The sequence below is a fragment of the Danio rerio genome, chromosome 11 (assembly GCF_049306965.1).
Source record: "Danio rerio strain Tuebingen ecotype United States chromosome 11, GRCz12tu, whole genome shotgun sequence".
NCBI classification, from domain to species: Eukaryota; Metazoa; Chordata; class Actinopteri; order Cypriniformes; family Danionidae; genus Danio; species Danio rerio.
The window spans coordinates 20,505,277-20,531,315 of record NC_133186.1 but is presented as its reverse complement, the minus strand read 5'-3'; the positions used below and the strand labels follow the sequence as shown (position 1 = coordinate 20,531,315).

Here is a 26,039-nt window from a genome sequence, read left to right as displayed (position 1 = left end):
ATAACAATGCCAGTGGCTCGCGATCCCCAATATCCTCTAAGGTGGTTATAAATACAGAAACTTTGCATGCAATGGCGCACACACACCAAAGACCATAGTTTATTCTTCATAGATTTTTTTTAATGGATCTTAGGGCTGTAAATGGCCCAGAAAGCTTAACCTAGAGTTATAATATCAAACTGCTGCATCTGAAGCTATGCTGTGTCTTTAACATAATGTAACTACCCCAGCGATCGCAATTGAATAGAACTATTAGCTACTATATTAACTATATAAAGTAGTATATAGCAATTATAAATTACTATTTTTTCTAGGTTATGGGTAAAATATGGTAATTCTTATGGTTTAATAAAAATAAATAGATTTTTGGAAATTATCAGGCGACCCCCTTTCATTGTCACATGACCCCTCGGGGGGTCCCGACCCCCACTTTGAGAACCAGTGAAGTAGTGCACTATTTAAGGGTGGGGGGGGGGCATATTTTGGATACAGCCATGGTTGCTGTTGTTGCCAAAATTGGCTGGTCTGAGTGTTTCAGAAACTTCTGATCTTCTGGGATTTCATGCCAACCATCTCTGGTGTTTACAGAGAATAGTCAAAAATTTATTAAAAAAACATTTAAAAACCATGGATTATACAATGACTGGCAGTTCTATGGGTGACAATGCCTTGTGAAGGCCAGAGATCAGAGTAGAATGGCCAGAGTGGTTCAGCTGATAGAAAGGCAATGGTTACACAAAAAAGAAACTTGCAACAAAGGTCTGCAGAAGCTTCTCTGAGTGCACAACATGCTAAAACCTAAAGCAGATGTGCTAGAGCAGCACACCAAAGTGTCTTCAATTCTGCTGCAAAAATTCATTTGGTAGGGTGCGAATTTGGTGTAAACAACATGAAAGCATGGATCCATCCTATTAATCGATTTAGGATTCTGATGGTGGTCTAATGGTGTGGGGAATATTTTCTTGGCACACTTTCGATCCTGAGTACTAACTGAACATTGCTGAAACTCCAAAGCCTGATTGGGTATCATTGCAGACTATGGCTATTTCTTTCTGACCAGTGCTTAACTTGTGATACCTCCAGCAAATTTCAAATTATCTTAAACTGGTTACTTGAACAAGTAAATCAGTTCAGTATACTCAAATGTGCTCCACAGTCACCAGATATCGATCCAGCAGAGTACATTTGGGATGTGCTGGTATGAGAGATTGACATCATGGATGTACAGCTGACAAATTGCTGCAACTGTGTAATAATATTGTGTCAATATGGACTGAAATCTCTAAGGAGTGGTTATAGCACCTCATTGAATCAATAGCATTAAGAATCAAGGCAGTTCTAATTGCAAAACAGGGTCCAACCTGGTACTAACAATGTATATAATAAAGTATATGCATTGAAATATCTGAGACCAAGTTAACAAAAGAACAAAATCCAAGAGTTGTGTATTGAATAGCAAAGATGCTGCTATGCCAATATTTGCTACTAAATAATACAAAAAAGCTAAGGATTTCCAGATCATCCAGACTGTTAGCAATTCCTTTATTTGAGACAGAAACGCAGAAGCTTTAACGACAACAAAAAAACAAAACAGTATCTCTGCTCATTTCATTCTTGCTTTAAGCATCTGACTCTAGTTGAACTATAAGAAAGCAATAAACCTGTAATGAGTCTTAAGAAGGCAACAGTAAAACAAAGCACTTTCATTACAATAAACATTTGGAAATTTGTTTCAGCTATTGAGAAGCTATCGGAGTAAACAAGTTTCATAGCACCTAAGAGGACTGTATAACTACACTGAGTTATTTATGAGCGCATTGACGAATGCTGACAGGGCTGCGATCGATGCACATTGATTCATGTGTGAAGCTCAGAAAGAAATTCCAGCATATCCCCTCCCGGCATGACTACTTACACGTCTGTGTTCACATGCATGTCAGATTTAGTTTTATGTCATCACATTCCTCATATTGGACACAAATTCCCTAATGACTTTGTCTGTGTACAATTTCAGAGCAGGTTTTTACCCCTTCCAGGTGATTCATAAAGTACATGACATGCATATGTATTGTGGGTCAAGTAAATAAATCCTCTCTGGATCTCGTAAGACATGAGGCTAGTGTTCCCTGAGCAGACCAGCTCATGGCTGCTCAATAAAACTGTCTGTTACAGCCTAAACAAATATATTTGGCACAAACTAATGACACTTTCCTCTGATGGGTGGTATTGTGGGCAAAGTTTTTGTTCTAATGGCTGCTTGGATCTCAGTCCAGTAGATTGAACTCCTTTTGGGGATCAAAAGTGCTCAAATTAAAAGCAGAACAGTATAAATATTTTGCTCAAGTTATAGATGGGATTTAATCAAGAGATGCACCACTGAATAGGCTAATAATCCAACACAGGCTTTAATACATGACTTTACCTGATTTTCTGCGAAACCTGCCCTTTTCAGATGACATTGCCACAATAATCTATGGGGCTCATTACACCTGGTCACTTCATGCTTTTTTCTGATAGCTATCTGATTATGAAATGGGCAGGTGTAAATGCCCTTCGAAATGCATTCGAGACTGATTGCTCAAACCCATGCCGGTCAACATTGGAATGTAAAAATGCGGGATCTCTCCCTCCCATCTCCCCTCAACCAGCAGTAGGTAGTTCTGACGCCTCACAGCCGCTGAGTCGCTGTTTCGAACCTCGGCTCAGTTGACGTTTCTGTGTGGAGTTTGCATGTTCTCCCTGCCTTTGCGTGGGTTTCCTCCGGGTGCTCCGGTTTCCCCCACAGTCCTAAGACTACGGTACAGGTGAATTGGGTAGGCTAAATTGTCCATAGTGTATGAGTGTGTGTGTGTGAATGTGTGTGTGAATGTTTCCCAGAGATGGGTTGCGGCTGGAAGGGCATCCGTTGTGTAAAAACTTGCTGGATAAATTGGCGGTTTATTCCGCTGTGGCGACCCCGGATTAATAAAGGGACTAAGCCGACAAGAAAATGAATGAATGTTGATGAAAGTTAGTTATAGTTAAAGTTATAGTTATTTAGTGAAGCAGCAAATCTCTTATTTTAATCCACTGTTTTGTTTGATAATAGCTGTCACTTTAAAAATGTTTGATAGTAGAGCTGTTACTTTAAAATTCCACAGATCTATAATGAAGGTAATCGATTACTTTCGTAACTGTTTGTACTCATTTAAGACAAAACTATTTGTGTTTAAAATAAAACACGCCAGAACAGACATGTCTACATATTAATAAGTATGTTTGTCTGTTTACAAACACACCTAAATCCCAAAGCGTCCACGTGTCACGTGTACAGAAGCTGATCTGGGAACAGTGTGTTTATCACTATAGAGCGCGTCCATCAGTGAGCACCATTATGCATTGACTGAGAGGTTGCAAATGAGGGGCGATGGTCGACGCATAGCTTTAATGGAAATGAAGCAAGTGCTGCCATTGTAATACTAATTTTAACTGAATTAAAGCGAAAGTGTAACTGTTGATTCTCTTGAACAGCTTTTGCAATTATATCACATTTGCGGGCGAGGCAGTGGCACAGTGGGTAGCACGGTCGCCTCACAGCAAGAAACTTGCTGGATAAGTTGGCGGTTCATTCCGCTGTGGCGACCCCGGATTAATAAAGGGACTAAGCCGACAAGAAAATGAATGAATGAATCACATTTGCGATCGGCTCTTTGATGCTACTTTCACTTTTGATAGAAAGATTTAAAATATTGGAGAAATCCGGGAAAATATTTAAATGGTATGAATGGTAAAATATGGGAGAATCCCAGCAAAAATGGGAGGGTTGACAGGTATGCTCCAACCACTTCAGGACATGGTCTGGGATGCATTAAGTCAAAGCTTGACAGATATAAATGCAACTAAGTCAAATAAAATGCATTATATCTGTCATTTTTTTAAACATAGTGTTAAATTTGCATATAAGGCAGGATCTGTAAATCATTTATTTGGCCAAATGCAAATAGAATTTATTTATTTTCACTTCATTGTAAATGGTGGATTGTTAAAACAGATGCAAAAATATGTTTTTTGGTACAAGGAGCTGGCAAAATGATGCTCTGTTTAATATAGTAAGTTGTTTTACAGCAGTTTCAAAGTGAAATGTCCTGTGTCTGGTGCTATAGCAGCGTTTAATACCTTATACAAAGAACAAAACCAGAGTCAGGAATTATACTGTCTTCATTTGCTGCAGTATCGAAGTTGTTCAACTTTCTACTTATGAAGCTGTGATTACGAGCTTGTTCCATTCAATTCTTGTCTGGAAGTAATAAAATCTAGCAAATTTTACCTAATTGGTTTATGACCACATAAACATCCACTGCTAAATAGTCCTAATAGATTTAGGAATTTCAGTATAATTTCACTATGTATAAAACATAAAAATGCTTCAATAAATTGATCATGTTGATATATAAATAAATAAATAAATAAATAAATAAATAAATAAACTCTACTAATAAACTGGCCACTTAAGTAGGTACACCTGGCCAACTGCTTGTTAATGCAAATTTCTAATCATCCAATCACATGGCAGCAACTCAATGCATTTAGGCATGTAGAAATGGTCAAGATGATCTGCTGTAGTTCAAACCGAGCATCAGAATGGGGAAAAAAGGTGATTTAAGTGAATTTGAAGGTGGCATGCCAATGACCAGCCAGCAAATCTGCAGCAACTGCGTGATGCTATCTTGTCAATATGGACCAAAATCTCTGCGTAATATTTCCAGTACCTTGTTGAATCTATGCAACAAAGGATAAAGGCAGTTCTGATGGCAAAAGGGGGTCTAAGGTGTATATATTAAAGTGGCCAATGAGTGCATGTATGTATATGCACTACTTAAACAACGTTGTTGTGAAGGAAAAAGTTAATCAAGAATAGTCACAATATCAATGGTTCTCCACTAGTTTATGTCCAACCCAACTTAGGAACTTAAGTATTAACATCTGTTAAATTAGGTTACTACTGCTTTGTTATTTGCCTTCAAATTATCAAAAAATATCAAAAAAATTTATGAGTAATAAATATGCATTTTATTCAGAAATATTTGCTTTAAGTGTTCCTCATGCCGATCTTCTTTTCTGCAGGATTTCAGGGCAGCAGTGGAGTCAGGAGGAGATGATAACGGACCTCTGATAGAAAATGGGAAGCTGGATGAGATCTTCAGCACTCTTCCTCAGGCATACAGCTTACACAGCGAGATCCTCAACGAGCTGGAGACCCGTATTAAACAGTGGTGAGAAGCACATTGCTGATGCACACCATACTAATGCATATCCTCACTCCATAAAAAGAACATACTCATGTCATATATTACATGTGCATTTTTTACATGGTGCTAATGCATGCACTTCACATTCATGCATCTCCTTACCTTAGGTTCATAAAAATTCATACAAGCTGATGGGTTCTTTCTTACTTTACACACACACAGATCTCTTATCTGTGATGTTACAGAAGCACTATCCATTATAAAGCTGCATGAATGTCCTTGGATGCCCTCTGAAAAGTTCTTGTTGTTTGTCATTCATCTTCAGGGAGGACAGTCCGACAGTGGTTGATGTGATATTAACGCGCCGAGCTGAGTTTTCTTCTTTTGCGACCTACATCTCCAACTATGATCGCAGCATGTCAGTGCTGGACGAGAGCTGTAGAAAGAGTCAAGCTTTCGAGGATGTGGTGAAACAGTTTGAGGTGAGCTCTGAGATGTACTTAGATCTGTGTTGATCACAATTTAATGATTGTAGTGATATTTTAATGTATATTTAGCTCTCATTAAGTGGCTCATAAAATTGTTGAAATGTTTTTATGCAAGACATAACCTTATATTTTAAAATGGTAAATAAAATAGTAAAAAATTATTCATGATAAGGCATAAATGGTGATCAGCGCTTCCCACACTTAGACTTTACTTGGGCAAGCCACCCAGGTATATTAACCGCTGCCCATTTGGTGACACTTTGTTGTTTACTATTATTATTTTCATCACTGTTTTACACAGTTTTGTTTCTGCCTAAGATAACTAAACATATGCGATCGATTACACACTGGAACTCTCACTGTACTCATTTCATACTGCTGGTTGTGTGAGTCTCCTAAAATGTCCGGTATTCGACTTTTGCTTTCGATCTCTAAGCTGTTTGATTGTAGATTGTTTTGCATTACATTTTTATTTAAGCCTTCTATACTTTCGCTTGGCTTTGCAGTTGACTGCTGAAACATTAAATAATTAATTCTTTAAACAAAAAAACTCAGAAAAACTTTACTATTAATTCGCAGAGAAAGTAATGACATCTAAACTGGCTGCAAAGTGTGTTCAGCCTTAAATGCTTCATCAACTAATTTGCCTTATTTAAATTATGTTTATTCTTTTTATCTGTAATTTATTTCTTATTTGCTGTATATTTTATAAATTTGGTGGTAATATATTACTTATTTTATACTTATCTAAAATGCTTTGGCAATACAGTTCAAAATATCATGCCAAATAAGAAATTTGAACACAAGAGAGAAACCGAGCGATCAGCAGCAGCTTTTACCTGTCAGTGGGTGCACATGGCTCTCAAATAGCATAAAAGTAAGAAATATAGTGGATTTCTTTTTTTCATTTCAACAGTATTAAAAAAAACTTTAAAAAGAAACAGTGTGTAACAGTGTCATAATAAATAAAAATATTATCAAAAATTACATTATTTTTCTTTGCCACATGTAGTTAACCATTTATGTGCCATTTATGTATGTTTCAATCAGGCTTCCACCGCAAGTACAGTTGAAGTCAGAATTATTAGCCCCCTTTTGATTTTGATTTCCTTTAAGTATTTCCCAAATGATGTTTATCAGAGCAATGAAATTTTCACAGTATGTCTGATCATATTTTTTCTTCTGGAGAAAGTCTCATTTGTTTTATTTTGGCTAGAAAAAAAAACAGTTATTAATTATTTTAACCATTTTTGGGACAAAATTGTTTGCCCCTTTAAGCAATTTTTTTTTCGATAATCTACAGAACAAAACATCGTTATACAATAACTTGCCTAATTACCCTAACCTGCCTAGTTAACCTAATTAACCTAGTTAAGCCTTTAAATGTCACTTTAAGCTGTATAGAAGTGTCTTGAAAAATATCAAGTATAAAATTATTTACTGTCATCATGGAAAAGATAAGATAAATCAATTATTATAAATACGTTTTTAAAACTATTATGCTTAGAAATGTGCTGAAACAATCTTCCCTCCATTAAACAGAAATTGGGGAAAAAAATAAACAGGGGCGCTAATAATTCAGTGGGGCTAATAATTCTTCAACTGTATATTTCAAACCTGTGGGAAGCAATGGTGATAGATAATAATTATTATTTATTCATAACTAGTGTGGTAACAGATAATTAAGTTTTGTGTTTTTATGCATAGTGAATTATGAAATATTATTATAGGTTAAATTTCTTATACAGTGTTTCCTCTAGGATTTTTTCCAGCTGTGGCAGCAGGCCTTTTTTTTTTTTACACAGATCGACCTGTGGCGTTATTTCAGTAACAAATGTCGTGAGTGCAGTATTAGAAGTCGAGATTGCATTTATGTAATAGCCTACAGCATGCGGATCTCTTTGCTTGCGCGCCAATTTCCTCTGCTCGTTCAAAAAACTTTTTGCACGCCCTTCAAATATAAGCCACTTTAAGAGCGCACAGATCTTGTGCCCGCTCAAATAAATGCTGCTGAAGTGCGATTTAGTGCGTTTATGTAACGAGTATGTCTCCAGCATTTATTGGATTTGCTAGGAATATTTATGAATGTCTCCAATAGTCCTACAGAGTAGCATTAATGCGTCCTGAAGTAAAGTGAACGGCTATACGTAGTGTTTGCTGGCACGCACCTGTCAGTCAGCCAGACAGTCAGTCAGCACGTAACCTTAAAGGGTCACGAAACACCAAAACACATTTTTTGAGCTGTTGACAGTGGTATATGTGTCCCACACTGTTAGGACACATAATTAGGACACACACTAATTAAATTTGTCCCACACTATTAGGACACCTATATTTCACAAAAAAGTGTAAATTGGTTGTTTTTGCGTTATTTCAAGCAAAATTCGTACTTCCGGTTTGAAACGAATTTTTGAAGCTGCGTCACGGTCATGACATAATAGCGTTGTTGTGCCAGAGTGTGTCTTATTACGTCTTACAGTGTGCTGCATTAATGCATGAGTAAGACTTGGTTCAAACCAATCAGCGCGCTCTATTGTGCAACTTCATTAATATTCATTACTTTCACAGTGTTTAGACGGCATAGACGCCACGTTGTTTTGGCAAAACAAGCGTGAAGTGTTGCTTTTATAGTTTGCTGCAGTTAAGTTTCGTTTTCATTTTCTCTCTGTGAGAGCGCAGACTCATGTGTGGATTAACAGTGTACGCGACGCTCGACAACAATAACTTACGTGTCTAAGGAGGAACATTGTTTACCTGAGAGCTGTTCTCATCTGCAAACGCTGAGATCCTGACTCGCTTTAGTCTTCTCTTAATAAAGACGCGGCTCTTGTTGCTGGTGATTGTCCTGTCTCTACAGATTTGGTAAGTGAGCGACCAGTGCTCTTTGTTTATTCAGTTTATTCGTATCGAATAAACTATTGCACCGAGTGTAAACATGTTAGCACCACAACAAAACTTTAACCTCATGTAGAGTTTTTACCGCATTTTGTGACCGGAATAACACACGCGGCTTTCTGACACTACCTGTCGTGTGCATCTAAGTTTCCGGGAAATGCTGAGTTTTTTTTCTCTTATTCGCCGTGCGGTATCAAACATTGCATGAAAAATACACGCTTAGAGCAGTTCCTCGAATCAAATATCTCGTTTGTTGCGAGGGAGATGACTGAATTCCCTGAATGAAAGAGCCAAACTGCAGTTAAAGTCCACCATTTAATAATTTGGCAAATAATTCGACTACAGATGTCCATGTAGGTTAAACACTATCACTTTCTCCTGTGTGTGTCTGTGTGCATTTTGATTCTGAAACTCGCGCGTGCCCAAATAGACACTCCTACACCATCCCACTTTTCTTCCTCCTACACTCCCCCTAAACAGAGCTGGACACGCCCACTTTTCTGACTTTTTCCAAAGTAGAGGTGTGAAAACACCCTGCTGAAACGAGGGGGTTTCATGGCCCTTTAAAGGGTTAAACAAAAAGCACACAGCACTACTACGGTTACTGAAAAGTTTGCGCTGTTATAATTCACTTACCCTTTAATACGTTTTGGTGTGATTATTACCCGCTATTAAAAAATAGTCTTTAGAATGAGAAGCTGTAATGTAGCCGTGGCAGGATGAATTTTGGCGTGGCGTCCCGCCATGGAAGAATGAATGTAACGGAAAGCATGTTATATATTTCTTTATATATAACAAATTTAAACTATAATAATATTTAACTTAGTGACACTTAATATAAATCTTTAATGACACATTTCCCTTCAGAAACAATTCTAAAAATAAATAATTATTGTTATCTGTGTTAATGTATTTTGACAAAAAAAGAGCCTTTTGCATTTATTAGATACAAAAAATACTTTTACAGTACATTGTGAAAAATTATTACTACTATATAAAAAAATTTTAACTTTAAAAAATTAAGTCATTCCTGTGATGAGAAAACTTGTTTTTTTAGTAGTTATTACTACCCTCTTTAGTGTCAAAATTAAAAATAATGTGTATTAGTTAATAGTGTCAAAAATAATGCTTCAAAAATACATTCTGATGTTCAGGTTTTTGTTGATTGCATTATTGTCACTGTTGAAAACAATTGCTCTGTTAAATATTTGTTTTGTAACTGTAATACACTACCCAGTTTGATTTTGAAAAGAAATCCTAATAATTTTAAATACTTTACATAAACTAAATGTAAAGCAATTGTAGATTGGGTCTTCAGTTATTTCTAACATTCGAAGAAATTTTGTTTTAGATTCATGTTTTATTTTAAAATGTGTGTGAGTGTTCAATAGCACAATTACTTTTTGCTGTGATATCAACTTTATTGAATCTTGTAGCATTGACTAATAGGCTTGGTATCAATAGTATCACTTGTAAATTCAAAACACGATCAGTTCACAATAATGTTTCTACATTCATGGCAGAGACTCCGCTGAATCATTTAATTGGTGGAGTCACTGACCACACATTTCAATGGTGATCAGGATCACCAACGACAAGAAGCCAGCTGTCCTCATTAATATGCATGAGCATCTGTATTCTGGGACGCCTCTGTGGGTGGCACACTCAAAACTGGACCCTCAATGTATACCAAGAAAAGAAAGGATGATTAAGCCAAATGTTCTTTAAATGCGGCTACTCTCATTGAAAAGTACAAATGTATGTATATTTATTCTTAAATCTGTAAACTTAGGCTGGTTTTTGCGCAAATATTTGTAAAACAAGGTCTGTTTTATCTTTCTCTTTTTTCAAGAAGAAAATTGTTGTTGTTCCAAAGCAGCTATTATTTTTCCAAAGCAGCTTTACCAACGGGTGCACTTTTTAATATTACATTCAAAATCAGAAAAAGTTACTACTCAAGCTCATTGGAAATACTTGCCCAGGGTTACTAAGTTAATCATGTTCTAACTTAAATTGATAAATGACCCTATTTTAAGTCAGTTTAACAAAATAGTTCAATGGACTCATAAGGTTAATTTGATTCAGCTTTAAAACTAGTATTTTTTACAGTGTAGAGGGTGTTGTGTGCATATCTGTGAATCTGAAATATTTTATTTTGCCCATATGGTACATGCCATTTAAATGTCCTTCTCATCCTAGAGATGACAAGGCTGGTTGTGCACAATTTATCATCTCACAATCAATTCACCATCACCCTTAAACTTAAAGTATTTTCAAAAGCAAACTTGAAAAGAGAAAAGCATGTCATGGCCATGTGCTTTTTAACAAAATTTTTATCTTGATTTTTTTTTTTTTCAAATTTTGTTTTACCTGGTTTCTGAAACAGGGAAACACGGTAGCTCAGTGGTTAGCACTGTTGCCTCACAGCAAGAAGGTCGCTGGTTTTAGTCTCGACTGGGTCAATTGGCATTTCAGTGTGGAGTTTTTATGTTCTCCCCATGTTTGTGTGGGTTTCCTCCGGGTGCTCTCGTTTCCCCACAGTCCAAAGACATGCCCTATGGGTGAATTCAATGAGCTACATTGGCCCTAGTGCGTGTGTGTGTGAATGTGACAATGTATGGATGTTTCCAAGTACTGGGTTGAGCTGGAAGGGCATCCGCTGTGTAAAGCATATACTGGATAAATTGGCAGTTCATTTTCCTGTTGCGACCCCTAAGGAGGGAGATGAGCATGTTTGTTAAATGTATTTAAGTAGTTTTGCTGCTATTTATCCAGTTCTGTGTGAACAACCATGTAAAGTCTTTATCTTACAATGGTTTGTCCCTGTGAATGTCAGCTGTAGTGTATTTTTATTGCCAGTGGCATCATACCACCCTGTAGTGTTTGTTGCCTACAGACAGACAAGTATGCCAGGACACCCATTTACATTTTCCCAAAATTGTAGCCCTGGGCACATATTCCCAATGAGCTTGTGTTGAAAAGTAAGGAGTGAGCAGGATTGACAGTACAGCTGTCAAAAATAATAAAATGTATTGTAATTCAAATCTAAAGGCACAGACTGATGAAGTGTAATGAACGCATAAAAGTGTTTTTTGGATATTCTCTTTACATTATAAGCACCTTAAAATCTAAACATTTACAGGTGCATATAAACTATGCCTGCAGTAAACTTTTTGCCTGCAGTATCTTGCCTTAAGATGTAATTTCTGCTTATAACAGCTGATATTATTCTTCCCGGAGCATCTGAACCAAATGTATTTCAGGTCTAGGTGTGAAAGGTGCTTTCTCAGTGCTCATCGTGAGTGCAGGTCAGTAACTCTGATAGGCTTTGACTGGCTGATGTATGTACTGAGCATCAGCGACTGCCTCTGGTCACTCCGCACTAATGAAACCAATAGAGCTGACTCTCAGTGGTGCAGCACCATGTAAACACAGACACAACATTTCTCTTAAGCAGCCAGCCATTAGTCTAGCCTGCGCTGACTGGTTTTATTCAGCCAATCTGTGCTGTGATGCTTCTCTCAGCTCATTAAATGGGAGGAGATGCAGTTGTTTTATTGATCGGGGCCTGAAGGTGGACAAGTCAGGAGTTTAAACTCACGCTTGACTCTATCAATGTATGCTGCCATTGTCAGCATTGCAGATCAGTTCTGTTTGTTGAAAAACGAACAACATTAGAAATTAAATAATATTTAAACTGTGTCTGATTTATGGATTAAATGTTATTGCATTATCCCATTCAAGCATGCTTTCTCTTCTTTATTATCATTAAGCAAAATGTTTTCAATATTAATGAAAAAATGTATGAATATACATGTATGGGGCAGCATGGTGGCATGCTTATCACAATTGCTTCACAGCAAGAAGGTCACTGGTTCAAGCCCCAGCTGGGTCAGTTGGCTTTTCTGTGTGGAGTTTGCATGTTCTCCCTGTGTTGGCGTGGGTTTCCTCCGGGTGCTCCGGTTTCCCCCACAGTTCAAACACATGCAGTATAGGTGAATAAAAAAACTATATTGGCCATAGTGTATGTGTTTGAAGGTAAGAGTGTATGGGTGTTTCCTAGTGTTGGGTTGCAGCTGGAAGGGCATCCGCTGCAAAAACATGCTGGATAAGTTGGTGGTTCATTTTGCTGTGGCGACCCCAGATTAATAAAGGGACTAAGCCGAAAATAAAATGAATGAATGAAAATACATTTATGGGTAGAGCTGGGCGATATGGCAAAAAAAAAACAATCACGATAATTTTTTTTATATCGGTCAATATCGATAATTATCATGATAAATGTAAAAGCTTTATATCTATCAATTTAATAGGATTTTCTGCATCCCATTGTGCAGCTGATTTATCACATTTTGTTAAATGTTTAGCTGTCTGACAATAAAAATAATAAGATAATAAACAAAAGAACAATCTTAATTCAGCATTTACTGTTCAAGTTTTCAACAACCAAAGCCAATACCTACATGTTATTGTATATTATTGTTCAACATAAGAAAAAAATAAATCAAGTTTGGAACAAGTAAAAGGTGTAACAGAGTTTTCAGTTTCGAATGAATTGGACTGATTAAGTGTGGACATTTAAAGGTTTAGTTATGCTTTGCGCTGCGAGACGCATCCAAGCATTACATTATCAAGTGACATCTTGCATCTTGACATTGCATATTGGGGAACGCATAAAACCCTGTTGTGCGCAGATCTCTGTTATTTCCACGTGTGTATTAACCAATTTTGTCTGACAGACTGACACGAATAGGCCTATGCAGATTCTCATTTTATAAATCGCACATTATGACGAGACATGCTGAGAGCCTCTCCATTAACACAACAAGCTTCTGCGCTCTACCATCCTTCAGACCGAATTTATTCTTCCGAGGTAAACTAAGAAATCTGTCAGTGCTGTAGCTTGTAAAGACTGTCCAGCTCATGCTGCTCAAACCGCTTCTTTAAACGAATTAAACTGAAACTGTGAAAACAGTTTGATGGATTGTTTTGGCGCTAAAGCATTAAGCAGACTTGTTTTACAGAGCTTCGCATGTTATTCGTTCTTTTTGTTTATGATGTAGATAATTGACCAACAAAATATACATCAAAAAAACTAAATTTGTTGCAAAAAGATATATATTTAGTTTGTGCCCATCTTAAATAACTGCAGGTGAATGATGCTTCGCTCCGTGGAAAATAAGGATTTATATAATATTCCACTGCTGTTGTAAACCTCTGTCATATATTTGCTGCATTTTTAATATGTCATTATTTTAAAGATTATGTCTTGAGCATCTGATTTCTCCTCAGTGATTATGTCCTTTAACTATATATAGGCTGGTTGTTTTACCGTCGATGAGGGACAATAGTGGTGTTACAGATTTCAAAACAAATATCCTAATTTTAAAAATGAAACATAAGCTTGAAAGATCCTATCAATGTCGTAATATATGCCCTTAAATAATGCAGCCTGTAGTTTACAGCAAGTATCAAGTGTTCAGTGAGATGTGTTTGAGATTGTGTTGTCTGTCAAATCTTCTCTCTTTTCTGGGTTTTTTTTTTCGTGAGGCACAGCTTTCGAAAATGATGACATGTAAGTCTGCTGGGTAGTTGCGCTGATTTACCAACGCTTGTTTAGGTCAGTAATTTCTTAGCATCTTCATAATGGTGGTACTGTTTTAAACGATGAAACTGGTTTGTCATGTTGACAAACCTGCTTTTGATTACACGAGTCATCTGCGCAGTTAGCAGTGCACGTTGCTCAGTTTTGTGTCAGATTAAAAAACTATGTAGCTCAAGACTACTGAAGTCTAGTGATGTTTCTTGTCAACAATGTTTGTGACTTTTTTTCTTACTCCTTCAAGTGCAACTAACACTGTATGGCTGTACACTTGTTTACTGCGTGCGGCATTCGGAAGGACAGGCTGCAAAATGCCTGTGCAGCGTTACGTATAGTGCGTAAATATTATCGAGCAATTATCAAACTGTCATTATCGTTTTATCAGAAAATTATTTATCTTCATAATTATCGATATTAAATTATCGCCCAGCCCTATGTATGGGTTTGGTAAAACAGTAATAAGAAACAAATCTTCAGGGCTTTATTTTGAACAGGCAGATGAAGTGTTTGTGATAAGCAGCTACAGAAATGCAAGTAACAGTGGGTTCAACTGCCCTTTTATGTCAGTTTTAGTCAGAAGGGACTCAGACTGACTTGTTTTTGCTAGAGATGAGACAGAATCTTATATATAAATAGTTTTTTTTAATGTAAACATGGTTTGGCGGACATGTGTGACCATTATACACTCGCATCTTCTGCAGCACCTTACACACAAGCCTCTCATTTTTTTAAATGTCGTGTTAAGATAAAACTATTTAAACTTTTACACACAGCAGCGCTCCTTAATGTCAGTTCCAGAGCAGTGGATCTCCATTGATTGGCTTGTGTGGACTAACTGTATTCATTGTCGGAGTGCATGAACCCAACTGGGACCCTTTACAGTGGTGTTTGGGACTAATACATGTATACCTTTACACCTTTATATACTTATAATTGAGCTTACTTAAACTGAAGTAAAAAAAAGTAACTGAAGTATGTGCATAATTATTCAAATGTGTATAAAATGTTAAAAGTTATGTTAAATTAAAATTTTTTTTTTACTTTTTTCAAGTAAAGCCAACTTGTCATCTTTAAAAGCAATACTCACTTTTTTGAAGTAACTAATTGCTTTTTAATGAAGGGACGTGTGGTCAGGGCAGTGCCTCACCTGTCATGTTATAATCAGCATCGCTGTATTTTGCATATTTCCTGTTCAAATACAGTGTAGGGAACAAGGTGAGGCAGCACCGAGCTGTGCTTCACACTAGATTGCGCAGTCCCTCGCAAACTGGCTTGAGTGTGTGCCATTTGCTCACTCAGCGTATGCTACCAATGTAATGCTTTATTAAAATGTTTTTACACATTATAAACATTTTTATTATATGTTGTAATAAAGTTTACGGCCCCTTTGGCCGCCGGGAAGAAGGAGGTGGAGAACCGATACAGTTTTAAAATATTTCTTAATAACAGTGACGGCAGCTCCTCACGGAGACTGCCGTCTAAACCAAAACAAACGGACGGCAGCTCCTCACGGAGACTGCCGTCAAACTGAAAGCAAAAGTAAAATTTGTCCGGGCCCGGTCCCCTCTCGGCTTCCTCTGCCAAAGTTCCTCCTTTTATCGTCCAGAGCTCCTACCGTGGGATCCGAAGCAGGTGCGCACCGCAGGTGTATCCACTTGCGCAGTGGCCTCACTCCGTTCCCACGGCTCTCGGCCACGCCCCCTCGCCACACATGTCCTCACTTTTCATATGATGGGTGATGTATTTCATGTATGCCTATCACTTAATTTGTGTTAGGATCTGACATACAGCCACACTGAAAACACAAAGTGAGGCAGGCAGTAACTCTGCCGCAATAAAGGGGCTGCACATGAGCTCAGAGTTATTCCTGTTCAGTAGTTGCTCTTATTTTTAGTCAAATAAAAGTTCAATAGGAGTCTGTTAATTTAAGTTAGCTGAAGGAAAATTAATTAAATTGTATCCAAATAATTCTACAGGGAATGTTTTGTTTTATCCACAGACATGGCTAGTATATTTTTCTTGTTATGTAGACACATGGGTTTCACTGATGTGGCATTTCCTATGATCAAATACACCGGCAGTATCTCAGCTTTTTCATTAAGGACATAGTGGATGCTTTGAGGTCAATGCATGCATTAGGATTTTTCTTCTCTGGACCCGAGCTTGTGTAATCTCATTTTGTGTGTGTGTGTGTGCGCGTGCTGGGCTGATGACAGAGATGAAGTATCTACAGTAGCTGATCTGATCACCTCTGTGGTCTGATAGGATTAAACCCTGTTCAGCTACGCTGTTTACGAGGGTTTTCACTACAAACGTATGTGTGTGTGTGTGTGTGTGTTTATACTGTAAGTATCAGGGTGTGTGTTTATGTGTTGAATGTGTAAGAAGGAAGGAGACAAAGGTGGGGTTTTGTGAACAAGAACAAAAGAAAATAAATTGTTTTCGTGTTTGTATTGAGCGTTCTATAGAAGCTTTTATAGCATGCCCCTTTAGTCCTCAGCATGTCACTTTAAAATAAATGATGCAGATTTACTGTAGGAGTGACCAATGCAGACGTGAATAGGTGAATTCAGCCAAAAACTTTGAGTGGTTATGAATTTTTTTTGTTTTGAAGTAATTTTATTTAGGCAGCACGGTCGCTATAAGTGAACTGAATAAACTAAATTGACTGTAGTGTATGAGTGTGTGTATGAAATAGATAGTGTATGGGTGTTTCCCAGTACTGGGTTGCAGCTGGAAGAGCATCAAAACATATGACAGAATAGTTGGCAGTTCATTTCACTGTGGTGACCCCTGATAAATAAGAGACTAAGCCGAAGAAAAATAAACGAATGAATAATATGTTATTTTTCTCTTTTTTTTTAAACACTACATTTTGATGTATGTGTAATACTGAAATAAATGTGTAATACTGAACACAATAGTCAGATATCACAAGTCTCTAAATAAATAAAAATATTCAGGTGGTATTATTTATGTGAAACGTTTATTGAACAATAATATACAGGGTGGACCATTGATATGGATACACCTTAATAAAATGGGAATGGTTGGTGATATTAACGTCCTGTTTGTGGCACATCAGTATATGCAAGGGGGCTTGTAAATAACTCATGAAAGAATAAAGTTATGTTAAAACCAAGCACACCATTGTTTCTCTTGTGAAATTCCCATTATGTTTTAAGGTGTTTCCATATAAATAGCCCACCCTGTATAACAAGCAACAATATATAGTAGCTTGGCAAATTAGTAAATATAGCAGTGGCCCAAGTTTCACTTAGCAATTAATTTATATTAAGAGAACTTTGAATTCATTCAGATTTGTTCTGGATCCGATAGAACAAATGAACAAATATCAACATTAAGTATAGCCAAAACGTAAAATTTGTGTTTAACCTCTGTAGAGAGATACATCAGTCTCCAGAACAAGTGTCAGTGCTAATGCTGCTCTTGGTGGTGAATGTGAGTGTTAAATAGCCACTGATGTGCTAAAATTTACATTTTAATACTGATAAAAAAACATATTGTCAAATAGATGTTACCCTTGTAAATAGTACATTTTAAATCTAAATCACTATATTTTTAACCAAAATAGATAACATTAACAGTATTTGCTAAACTACAGTGAGAATAGTCATCCACAAATGTGAAACTGTTGGAGGACTGCAGTGATTACTGTAAAAATAATAATAATTACATGGCTTCTAGACAATCAGATTTAAGAACCAGAAAGGACTGTTAAATACACTGTAAAAGGTGATTAGTTACTAAAAGCGAGTAAATCAATTACGTTTAAAGCTACAAGTTGACTGTACTTATAAAGAATGTAAGTGAACCAATTGTAACTTTAAAATTTTTACTTTTTTATAAATAAAGTCAACTAATTGCTATTTACGGTGTATATATATATATATATATATATATATATATATATATATATATATATATATATATATATATATATATATATATATATATTTTCATGTACTCACTATGAATAAAAATGGTGTTTGTCTGCATGTGCGTCTTGAATTGCTCTTGAATTGTACAGGTGGAAAGGACAAGATAAAGGCAGAACAAGACACTGACACACATACACACTCATCTGGCATTTGGGCAATGAGGCGGATAAAAGCTAATTAGCCAAGCAGCCTTCTTAAACAAGCCTCAATTAAATGAGCTGTCCAGACAGACGCTGCTTCAGCCGGACCAGCGCCTGATTTGTGTAGCCTGTCTGTTCTCTGGCACGAGCCGCTGCTGCTTCTTCTGGCCCCGTCCCAATTTGACTGGAGAGCTCTATAATCCACCCGTGCACAGTTACACAAAGACCGGCCACTTCTTCAGCACAAATGTCAATTGAATTGCAGTTTGGTGCAAGTGTTCAGCATGAGGCTGTTGATTAGTTCTACTGGCTTTAACAATAGAGGTATGTTGGGTTTAAACGCTGGAGTCTGACAGGCTTTATGGTCAGGAAGTAATGAGATAATGAAGCACAGGTGCACGATAATGAGATTTAAAGAGTGAGAAAAGCTATTGCAAAACCTAAAAGTGCTTAAATATAGGCTCTTGCAGTGTGAATTTGAATTGCCCTTTACAATTGTAGCTTGTTAGACTATATGGAGACAGTCGCTATTAGGGATGCTCATAATAACCGATTAACTGATAACCAAAAAGGTGCATTTCGACTACAGATAATCGATTAATAGTATTAGTTAAATGATTAAAAACTATTATTGTATATTTTTTTAATGTTTGGCTGCATAAGGGCCTGATCACTGTGTGCTCTTTGAGTTGAAAGGGGCATCTTTTGAATGGTTTACCAATGACCACGAGCGTTTTGTGGCGCCCTGCGTGCCTCACGTTTTTGCCGTTGCACACTGTACGCTTGTAGTTGAAAAAAGTAAACTCTGAGCAGAAAAAGTGTTTCACATCAGTCGCATTTCTTTAATCAAATGAAAGTAGAGGTGTGGTTACTGTTGATTAAATGCATATTTTACGTGGAGCAATCAGTCTGAGGTAGCATAGAATAGTCTATAAGTATGCGATTTGGGATGCACCTTGTATGACACTCAATGGCAACAACAGTCAATATGTCGTCCAGTTTTGTAACCAATCAAAATAAAAGTCTATGAAAGTAATACTAAATTTATTAGTATTGTTTTTACACTATAGGTTTAATTTTAGGCTTACTGTAATCTTACAAGATTTTCAAAATGTCTTTGTGTAGTTTTGTTTAATTTAAATAAAAATGTAGTTTTTATGTAAAGATCATTTATTAATCAGTGCAACGTGATGGTGCAGTGGGTAGCAATGTCACTTCAGAGCAAGAAGGTCACTGGTTCGAGCCTCGACTGGTTCAGTTGGCGTTTCTGTGTGGAGTTTGCATGTTCTCCCTGTGTTCGTGTGGGTTTTCTCTGGGTGCTCTGGTTTCCCCACAAGTCCAAAGACATGTGGTATAGGTGAATTGGGTAAGTCCGTAGTGCATGTGTTTGAATGAGAGTGCATGGGTGTTTCCCTGTGATGGGTTGCAGATGAAAGGGCATCCGCTGTGTAAAACTTATGCTAAATAAGTTGGCAATTAATTCCTTTGTGGTAACCCCAGATTAAAAGGGACTTAAAAAGAAAATGAATTAATAATTTATAAATCTGTCTGTCTGTTTGTCTGTATATAGTGCATTTTACTGAATATTTTAAATATTAACTGTTTTATAAAGTTTGATTCTTATGAAAAAAAAAAAAAAAAATATATATATATATATATATATATATATATATATATATATATATATATATATATATATATATATATATATATATATATTATATATATATAATTGAATGGACATTTTCTATAACATCTGCATGTTTCATAATATTGTGGTTCGTTAAAAAAATAAAATAAAAAGTTAGTGTTTCAGTAGATCTGAAATTCAATTGAACCTTACACCTGGTTTTAAATATTTTCTTACACAATATATATTTTTTATTTAATACGTCAGAAGATATTGAACTAAGTTGGGCCATAAATTTGCACTTTATTTACCCTTGATTATGAGGGAGGGTGTATCCGTATAATGACCACTTCAGGATTGGCAAATATCCTTTCTGTATGATATGATTATAGTACATCTAACACAAACATCACAAAGCATCATTCAAATAACAGATCTGTGTCATTATGAAAGAATGAACATAAAGTTAAGGGAATGTGTTGGTGAATTATTAGCACGATGATGATGAAAAACAAAGAGAGCTGGTGTGAAAGAGATAAAAGCCAGGGGGTGTATTTCAGAGGTTTTGTGAAAATAATTTTGAAGCAGGTGTGCAGACTGGACAATCACCGCCTGTGTTCCTTTATCTGGAAGCAAACACTCCCTCCAGTTGCTCTCCTCACAAGGTCACTGGCGGGCACCTCTTTTCCTCACTGAAGATCTCAGGCATTGTCCTGTGTCTCTGAATGCCTATAAGTCTAAAGTTGCCCCTTATCTGCCCTCTGCTGACCTTCGACGTCCCCTCCGGCTCCTCAGAGCTTGCAAGAACAATGACTTGTCAAAGTCAATTAGGCCTTGATTGATTTCTTCTCACTGCGTGTTTGACTGATTCACTTGCTCACTTTTTCTCCCACTGAATGATGTAATTGGGATGGAATTGGATGGAATGAGGCGTACTCAGGTTTTTGTGAAGGGGGAAAAGGGAAGGTCAGTGAATAACCTTGGAATATGCCTTTTCTAAATGGCGCCATTGTGATCTATAATACTGGTTCTTGTGGGTCAAGAGTGAGCACAGGTATTTTGGGGGAAAACACACACATATACAGTATTATCATTTTATTATGCTTTTTTGGGGTGTGGAATACAGTATAGCTGTTTGCAGATGTAAAATTATCTAGTTTCAAAGATCAAAGTGCAGGATAAATGATTTATTGTTTGCCAAAAGGAAGAAGTGATTCTGCCTGAAGTGATTCGTCAATAATTCCAGTCCAGATTTATGATCATTTGCATAAAGACACTTGATTAACAAATAAGGTCTTTGACCCTCAAACGCTAGTTGTAGATAAATGGGATGGAATGTACATTTATAGCGCATTTTATTGTGTATTGTCACACTCAAAGCGCTATACAATCATATGAGGGGTCTCTCCTCACTAGCAACGGTGTGCAGCATTCATCTAATGAGATCTGGAGTAGTTTAGTTTGGTAAAAAATACTTTACTTGAACTTCTGAAAAATGAAAACTCAAATGTATCCAATAAAGCAAGTGCTTTACATGTGCTGAGGAAGCTTCAGGTGCAGAAATGACAGATAGAGTATGGTAATAAGAGACTGAATTCTGAATCATGCCACAAGCAGAACATTTACAAGAGACTGTGGCCTTCAGACCAATCAAGGTAAAGTAGGCTCTCTAAAAGGCAAGTTTAGAGAGGCCAGATAATTGAATAACCCATTTCAGATGTTGTAGAAATCTTTAAAATATAAACATGTTTTCTCTGTGTTTACGTGGGTTTCTTCCGGGTGCTCTGGCTTCCCCCACAGTCCAAACACATGCACTATAGGCGATTTGGGTAGAATAAATTAAGCTAAATTGTCCGTAGAGTAAGTGTGTGAATGAGTGCGCAAGGATGTTTTCCAGTGATGGGTTGCAGCTGGAAGGCATCCGCTGCGTAAGACATATGCTGGATAAGTTGGCACTTCGTTCCGCTGTGGCGACCCCAGAGTAATAAAGGGACTAAGCTGAAAAGAAAATGAATGTTTTATAGAACTACCATAATTATGAGATTCTGTTTAAAATTATTCATTGATGAATTTTACAGAGATTTCGAAATCTCTTACTTTACCATTGTGACGTCATCTAAAAACATCCAAAATAGCAGCTTCTACAAGTCGTATCATAAAGAAAGCATAAAAATAAACTAGTTAGTAAAATAACTTGGTGAACAAAAAATGGTTTATTTTAGGTAAGTTCTGCGTTAGTTCAATGAATAAAATAATTAGTCTAATAAAAAATAATAATATAGATTTTATGTTCAATTAAATTCTACTGAAAAACAATTGTAATTTCTACATTAATACTTCCATTCAGGCTGGAATAAAACAAAAAGTGAGTAAAATGACTTACAAGTCGAATGTTGCGAACTAAGCTACAAACGACTCAGTAAAAATTACCCAACAATTTCACTTTTATGCAACTTAATCAAATTTGACTTTCATACATAAAATTTACTTTAAAAAGCATCAGAGCAAAAACTTGCCAAACAAAATTGATAAATTTCACTTACTGTTTACTTTTGTGGCATCACAACAATTCGTAACTTTTTCATTTAGTGGCTAATTCGTATGAATTCGTATGATCTAATTCGTACAATTTAGTACGATTTGCTTATCCCCCAATGACGGTTGGGGTTAGGGGTGGGGTCAGGTGCCACGCCTCCTTTTTAAAATCGTACCATTTCGTACGACTGAACTCGTACAAATTCGTACGAATTAGCCACTAAACTGGCAAAACGTAAAATACTTACGTTTTCTCGTGAGATCAGGCTGGGCATCACGGTGGCGCTACAGGTAGCATGATCGTCTCACAGCAAGAAGGTCGCTGGTTCAAGCCCCAGCTGGGTTAGTTAGCATTTCTGTGTAGAGTTTGCATGTTCTCCCCGTGTTGGCGTGGGTTTCCTCCGGGTGCTCCGGTTTCTTCCACAGTCCAAAAAATTGCTATAGGTGAACTGAATCAAACTAAAACTTGTCATAGTGTAAAAGTGTGAATGCAGGAGTGTATGGATGTTTCCCAGTGTTGAGTTGCAGCTGGAAGGGCATCCTCTGCATAAAACATATGCTGGATAGGTTGGCAGTTCAATCCGCTGCATCGACCCCTGATTAATAAAGGGACTAAGCTGAAAAGAAAATGAATGAATGTTTTCTTCTGTTTTCAGTATAGTGTGATATTTACTATTTTTATATATATTTTTATTGTCCTTCATTTGTGTACATGCTTTTACAATTATAATATGTCTTCATGCATTGTATATTATGTTTCAAGTGCCATTTTTTTATATGCTTTTGTGTATTTTCCAGACACAGAATGCAGAAGGAGTTCTTGTTCCTCTGAAACATCAGCTGCTCCGGGTCATTGTGCGTATTCTTCAATACCGCATGCTGCTTACAGGTGAGTACTGGCTCATCATTTTTCCTGATTTTTTTTGTGGTAATTGTGGTTTGCTTTCATTGTGCAATTCAGTTTTCTTGTCCTTAAAGAAAAACCAAATGACCATCATATGAGCTTTAAATCATACTAAATCACACATGCAACTATATGGATAATGCTAAAGTTAAAGTTAAAACATTTTTTAAATAATTTAAAGCTGAAATAAAATAAAATGTATGTTTTATTTGAAAATCCTAAACAATCTAAGTGAATAAATAAATAAAATTAAATAATACAAAAATCTGAAAATATATCAACTGAAATAATGTTTTGCTGAAAAAGTATGAAAAATAAAGCTAAAAAGCGAATATGCATTACAAAGGATCTATACATTTAGTAAAAACTAAAAATGAAGTATAAAATAAAAATGTGTTCAGAAAAATTAAATTTATGTGATAGAACAGAAATTATGGTTAAAATATAACAGATGAAATGACTTAATATTCATGAATGATGGAAATGTAAACATGTCTACTATACTGTATATACTGTAAAGATACTGGACAGGGGTTCGTTTATAACATATTTATCAAACTCGATCAAAATGCACAGAAAATGCAATAACTAAATAATAAAACTTTTTTTTACACATTTTATGATTAAACTTAATGTTGTGGTTTGAAACAGCCGTTTTCGCTGCTGACTCATCAGATCTGCTGTCAGTATTTCACTCATGAGTAATATCTCATTTCATAACCGTTGATGATTACAATCTACCATGACGGAAGTTTAATGTGAAAAACAAACAGTAAATAATGGCTTTATTCTTCATTGACATATCAAATAAGTCGTCCTTTTGTGTATGCCATACGTAAGTGACCAAAATGTTACTACAAATGACAGAGAAGTCAGTAAAGCCCCTAATATGTCAAACTAAAAAAAAAAAGTGTGCATGAAACATGCTGTTCTCATTTCGACCTTCAGGTTGTTTGTACTTTGTGTGGGATCTTGTTCAGAAAACATAAGACAATGATTCCATTTAATCAGTTTATTAATCTAATTTCTTCCAGACTACTTGAACAACCTCTCCCCTGATTCGAAAGAGTATGAAGACACACAAGGTCTGTCCTATTTTCTTCTTTTTACACAGCGTTGAACTCTGAGCATGCTTGAACTAGGAAAACACTAATTGTGCTTATGACTGCAAAAAATATTTTTATCGACAGCTGCGCTGGTAATCGTGTCAGAGGTCGCAGACCAGGTTAATGACAATCTAAAACACGGGGTGAGTGGTTTCTCTGTGTGTGTGAGAACATGCTGTATTGTTGATGAAAACAGGGAAATGATGTCATAGTGTCCCAGGTGTCCAGAAACAAAGATAGCAGTGAGAAATCAGCACACACGCACAAAGTCACACACAGACGCAGAGTCCTTGTGTTATATACTATTATAGTTTCCTTTTTTATTATTAATGTATGATAAATAAACACTTTCATCTTCTACATATACAGTTGAAGTCGGAATTAACAGCCCTCCTCCTTAATTAAGCCCCCCCCCCCCCCTTTATAGTTTTCCCCCTAATTTCTGCTTTATGGAAAGAAGGCCATAATTAGAAATAGTTAATTTCTAATAACTTATTTCTGTTATCTTTGCCATGCTGATAATAAATAATATTTTACTAGATATTTTTCATGATACTACCTTTTACTCTTCAGCTTAGAGAGCAATTTAAAGGTTTAACTAGGTTAATTAGGCAAGTTACAGTAATTAGGCAAATCATTGTTTAATGATGGTTTGTTCTGTAAACAATCAAAAAGCATTGCTTGAGAGGGCTAATAATATCTACATTAAAATGTTTTTAAAAAAAACTTTAACACTGCTTTTATTCTAGCCGAAATAAAACAAATAAAACTTTCTCAAGGAGAAAAAATATAGGAAATACTATGAAAAATTCTGCACACTGTTAAACAGGAGGGCTAATATTTTTTTTTTAGCCACTGTATTCCACTTTTTAAATTCTCTTTATCTCTTGTTATTGCAGGAGAACCTGCTTCGTTTGGTCCACATCGACTACAGTGTAAGAGGAAAAAGAGACCTCCTTCAACCTGGAAGGGTAAATTTAGCTTCATATGCTGTATGTTTATGTTTTACTTCTGTTTTTACTGGCTTTAAAACCGGAAAGATCAGTGACTGTTATTAGACATAAGGTTTAAGTGGAGCCATATAACTCACCTGGCCTCTGGAATCTGTGTGTTTTGCAGGTATTTGTTAAGGAGGGAACCCTGATGAAGGTCTCTCGTAAAAGCAGGCAGCCCAGACATCTCTTCCTGGTATCTTGTCATGCTTCTATAATTTTAAAAGTGCACTTAAAGTCCATGTGAACCTGAAGTTGCTTCAGACCTTTATTTCAGTTTGATGACGTATTTCCAACTGACATTAAATTTTGAGTAAGGGGTGGGGGTTATTGTAAACCTCCTCCATCTTTTACTTGCAGCAAACTAATAGTAGAAGGGCTGTGACTAACCATGTTTTACAGTCAAACTGATGTCATCAGAGAAGGGCTGCCATTCCAAAGTGGAACCAAGGGTTATATATTGATTCAAGATTACCAAAACAAAGTGGTTAAATTTGCAGGGATATATTGTTAACCTAAAGATTAATAATGTGCGCTAGCAAAATAAACACAGCAAA

The 26,039-nt window shown here is 36.4% G+C and overlaps 1 protein-coding gene across 6 annotated transcripts in view; it reads left to right on the top strand.

The window, feature by feature from the left end:
- The window catches only part of fgd5a (FYVE, RhoGEF and PH domain containing 5a), a 71,967-nt gene that overhangs the window by 29,960 nt on the left and 15,968 nt on the right, over positions 1 to 26,039 (top strand). For 4 of the 6 annotated variants that reach the window (XR_012387127.1, XR_012387128.1, XM_021479796.3 and 1 more), the window contains exons 6-12: positions 5,104 to 5,252; positions 5,554 to 5,710; positions 23,279 to 23,369; positions 24,419 to 24,469; positions 24,575 to 24,633; positions 25,390 to 25,461; positions 25,610 to 25,678. Coding sequence is in view for 4 of the 6 variants with exons in the window: in XM_021479796.3 (XP_021335471.1) it covers positions 5,104 to 5,252; positions 5,554 to 5,710; positions 23,279 to 23,369; positions 24,419 to 24,469; positions 24,575 to 24,633; positions 25,390 to 25,461; positions 25,610 to 25,678 (648 nt within the window). In the remaining 2 variants the exon portion in view is untranslated. Of the gene's footprint in view, positions 1 to 1,174; positions 4,634 to 5,103; positions 5,253 to 5,553; positions 5,711 to 23,278; positions 23,370 to 24,418; positions 24,470 to 24,574; positions 24,634 to 25,389; positions 25,462 to 25,609; positions 25,679 to 26,039 lie in introns of those variants that run through there. The other 2 variants (XM_073916629.1, XM_073916628.1) reach the window with 1 other exon arrangement.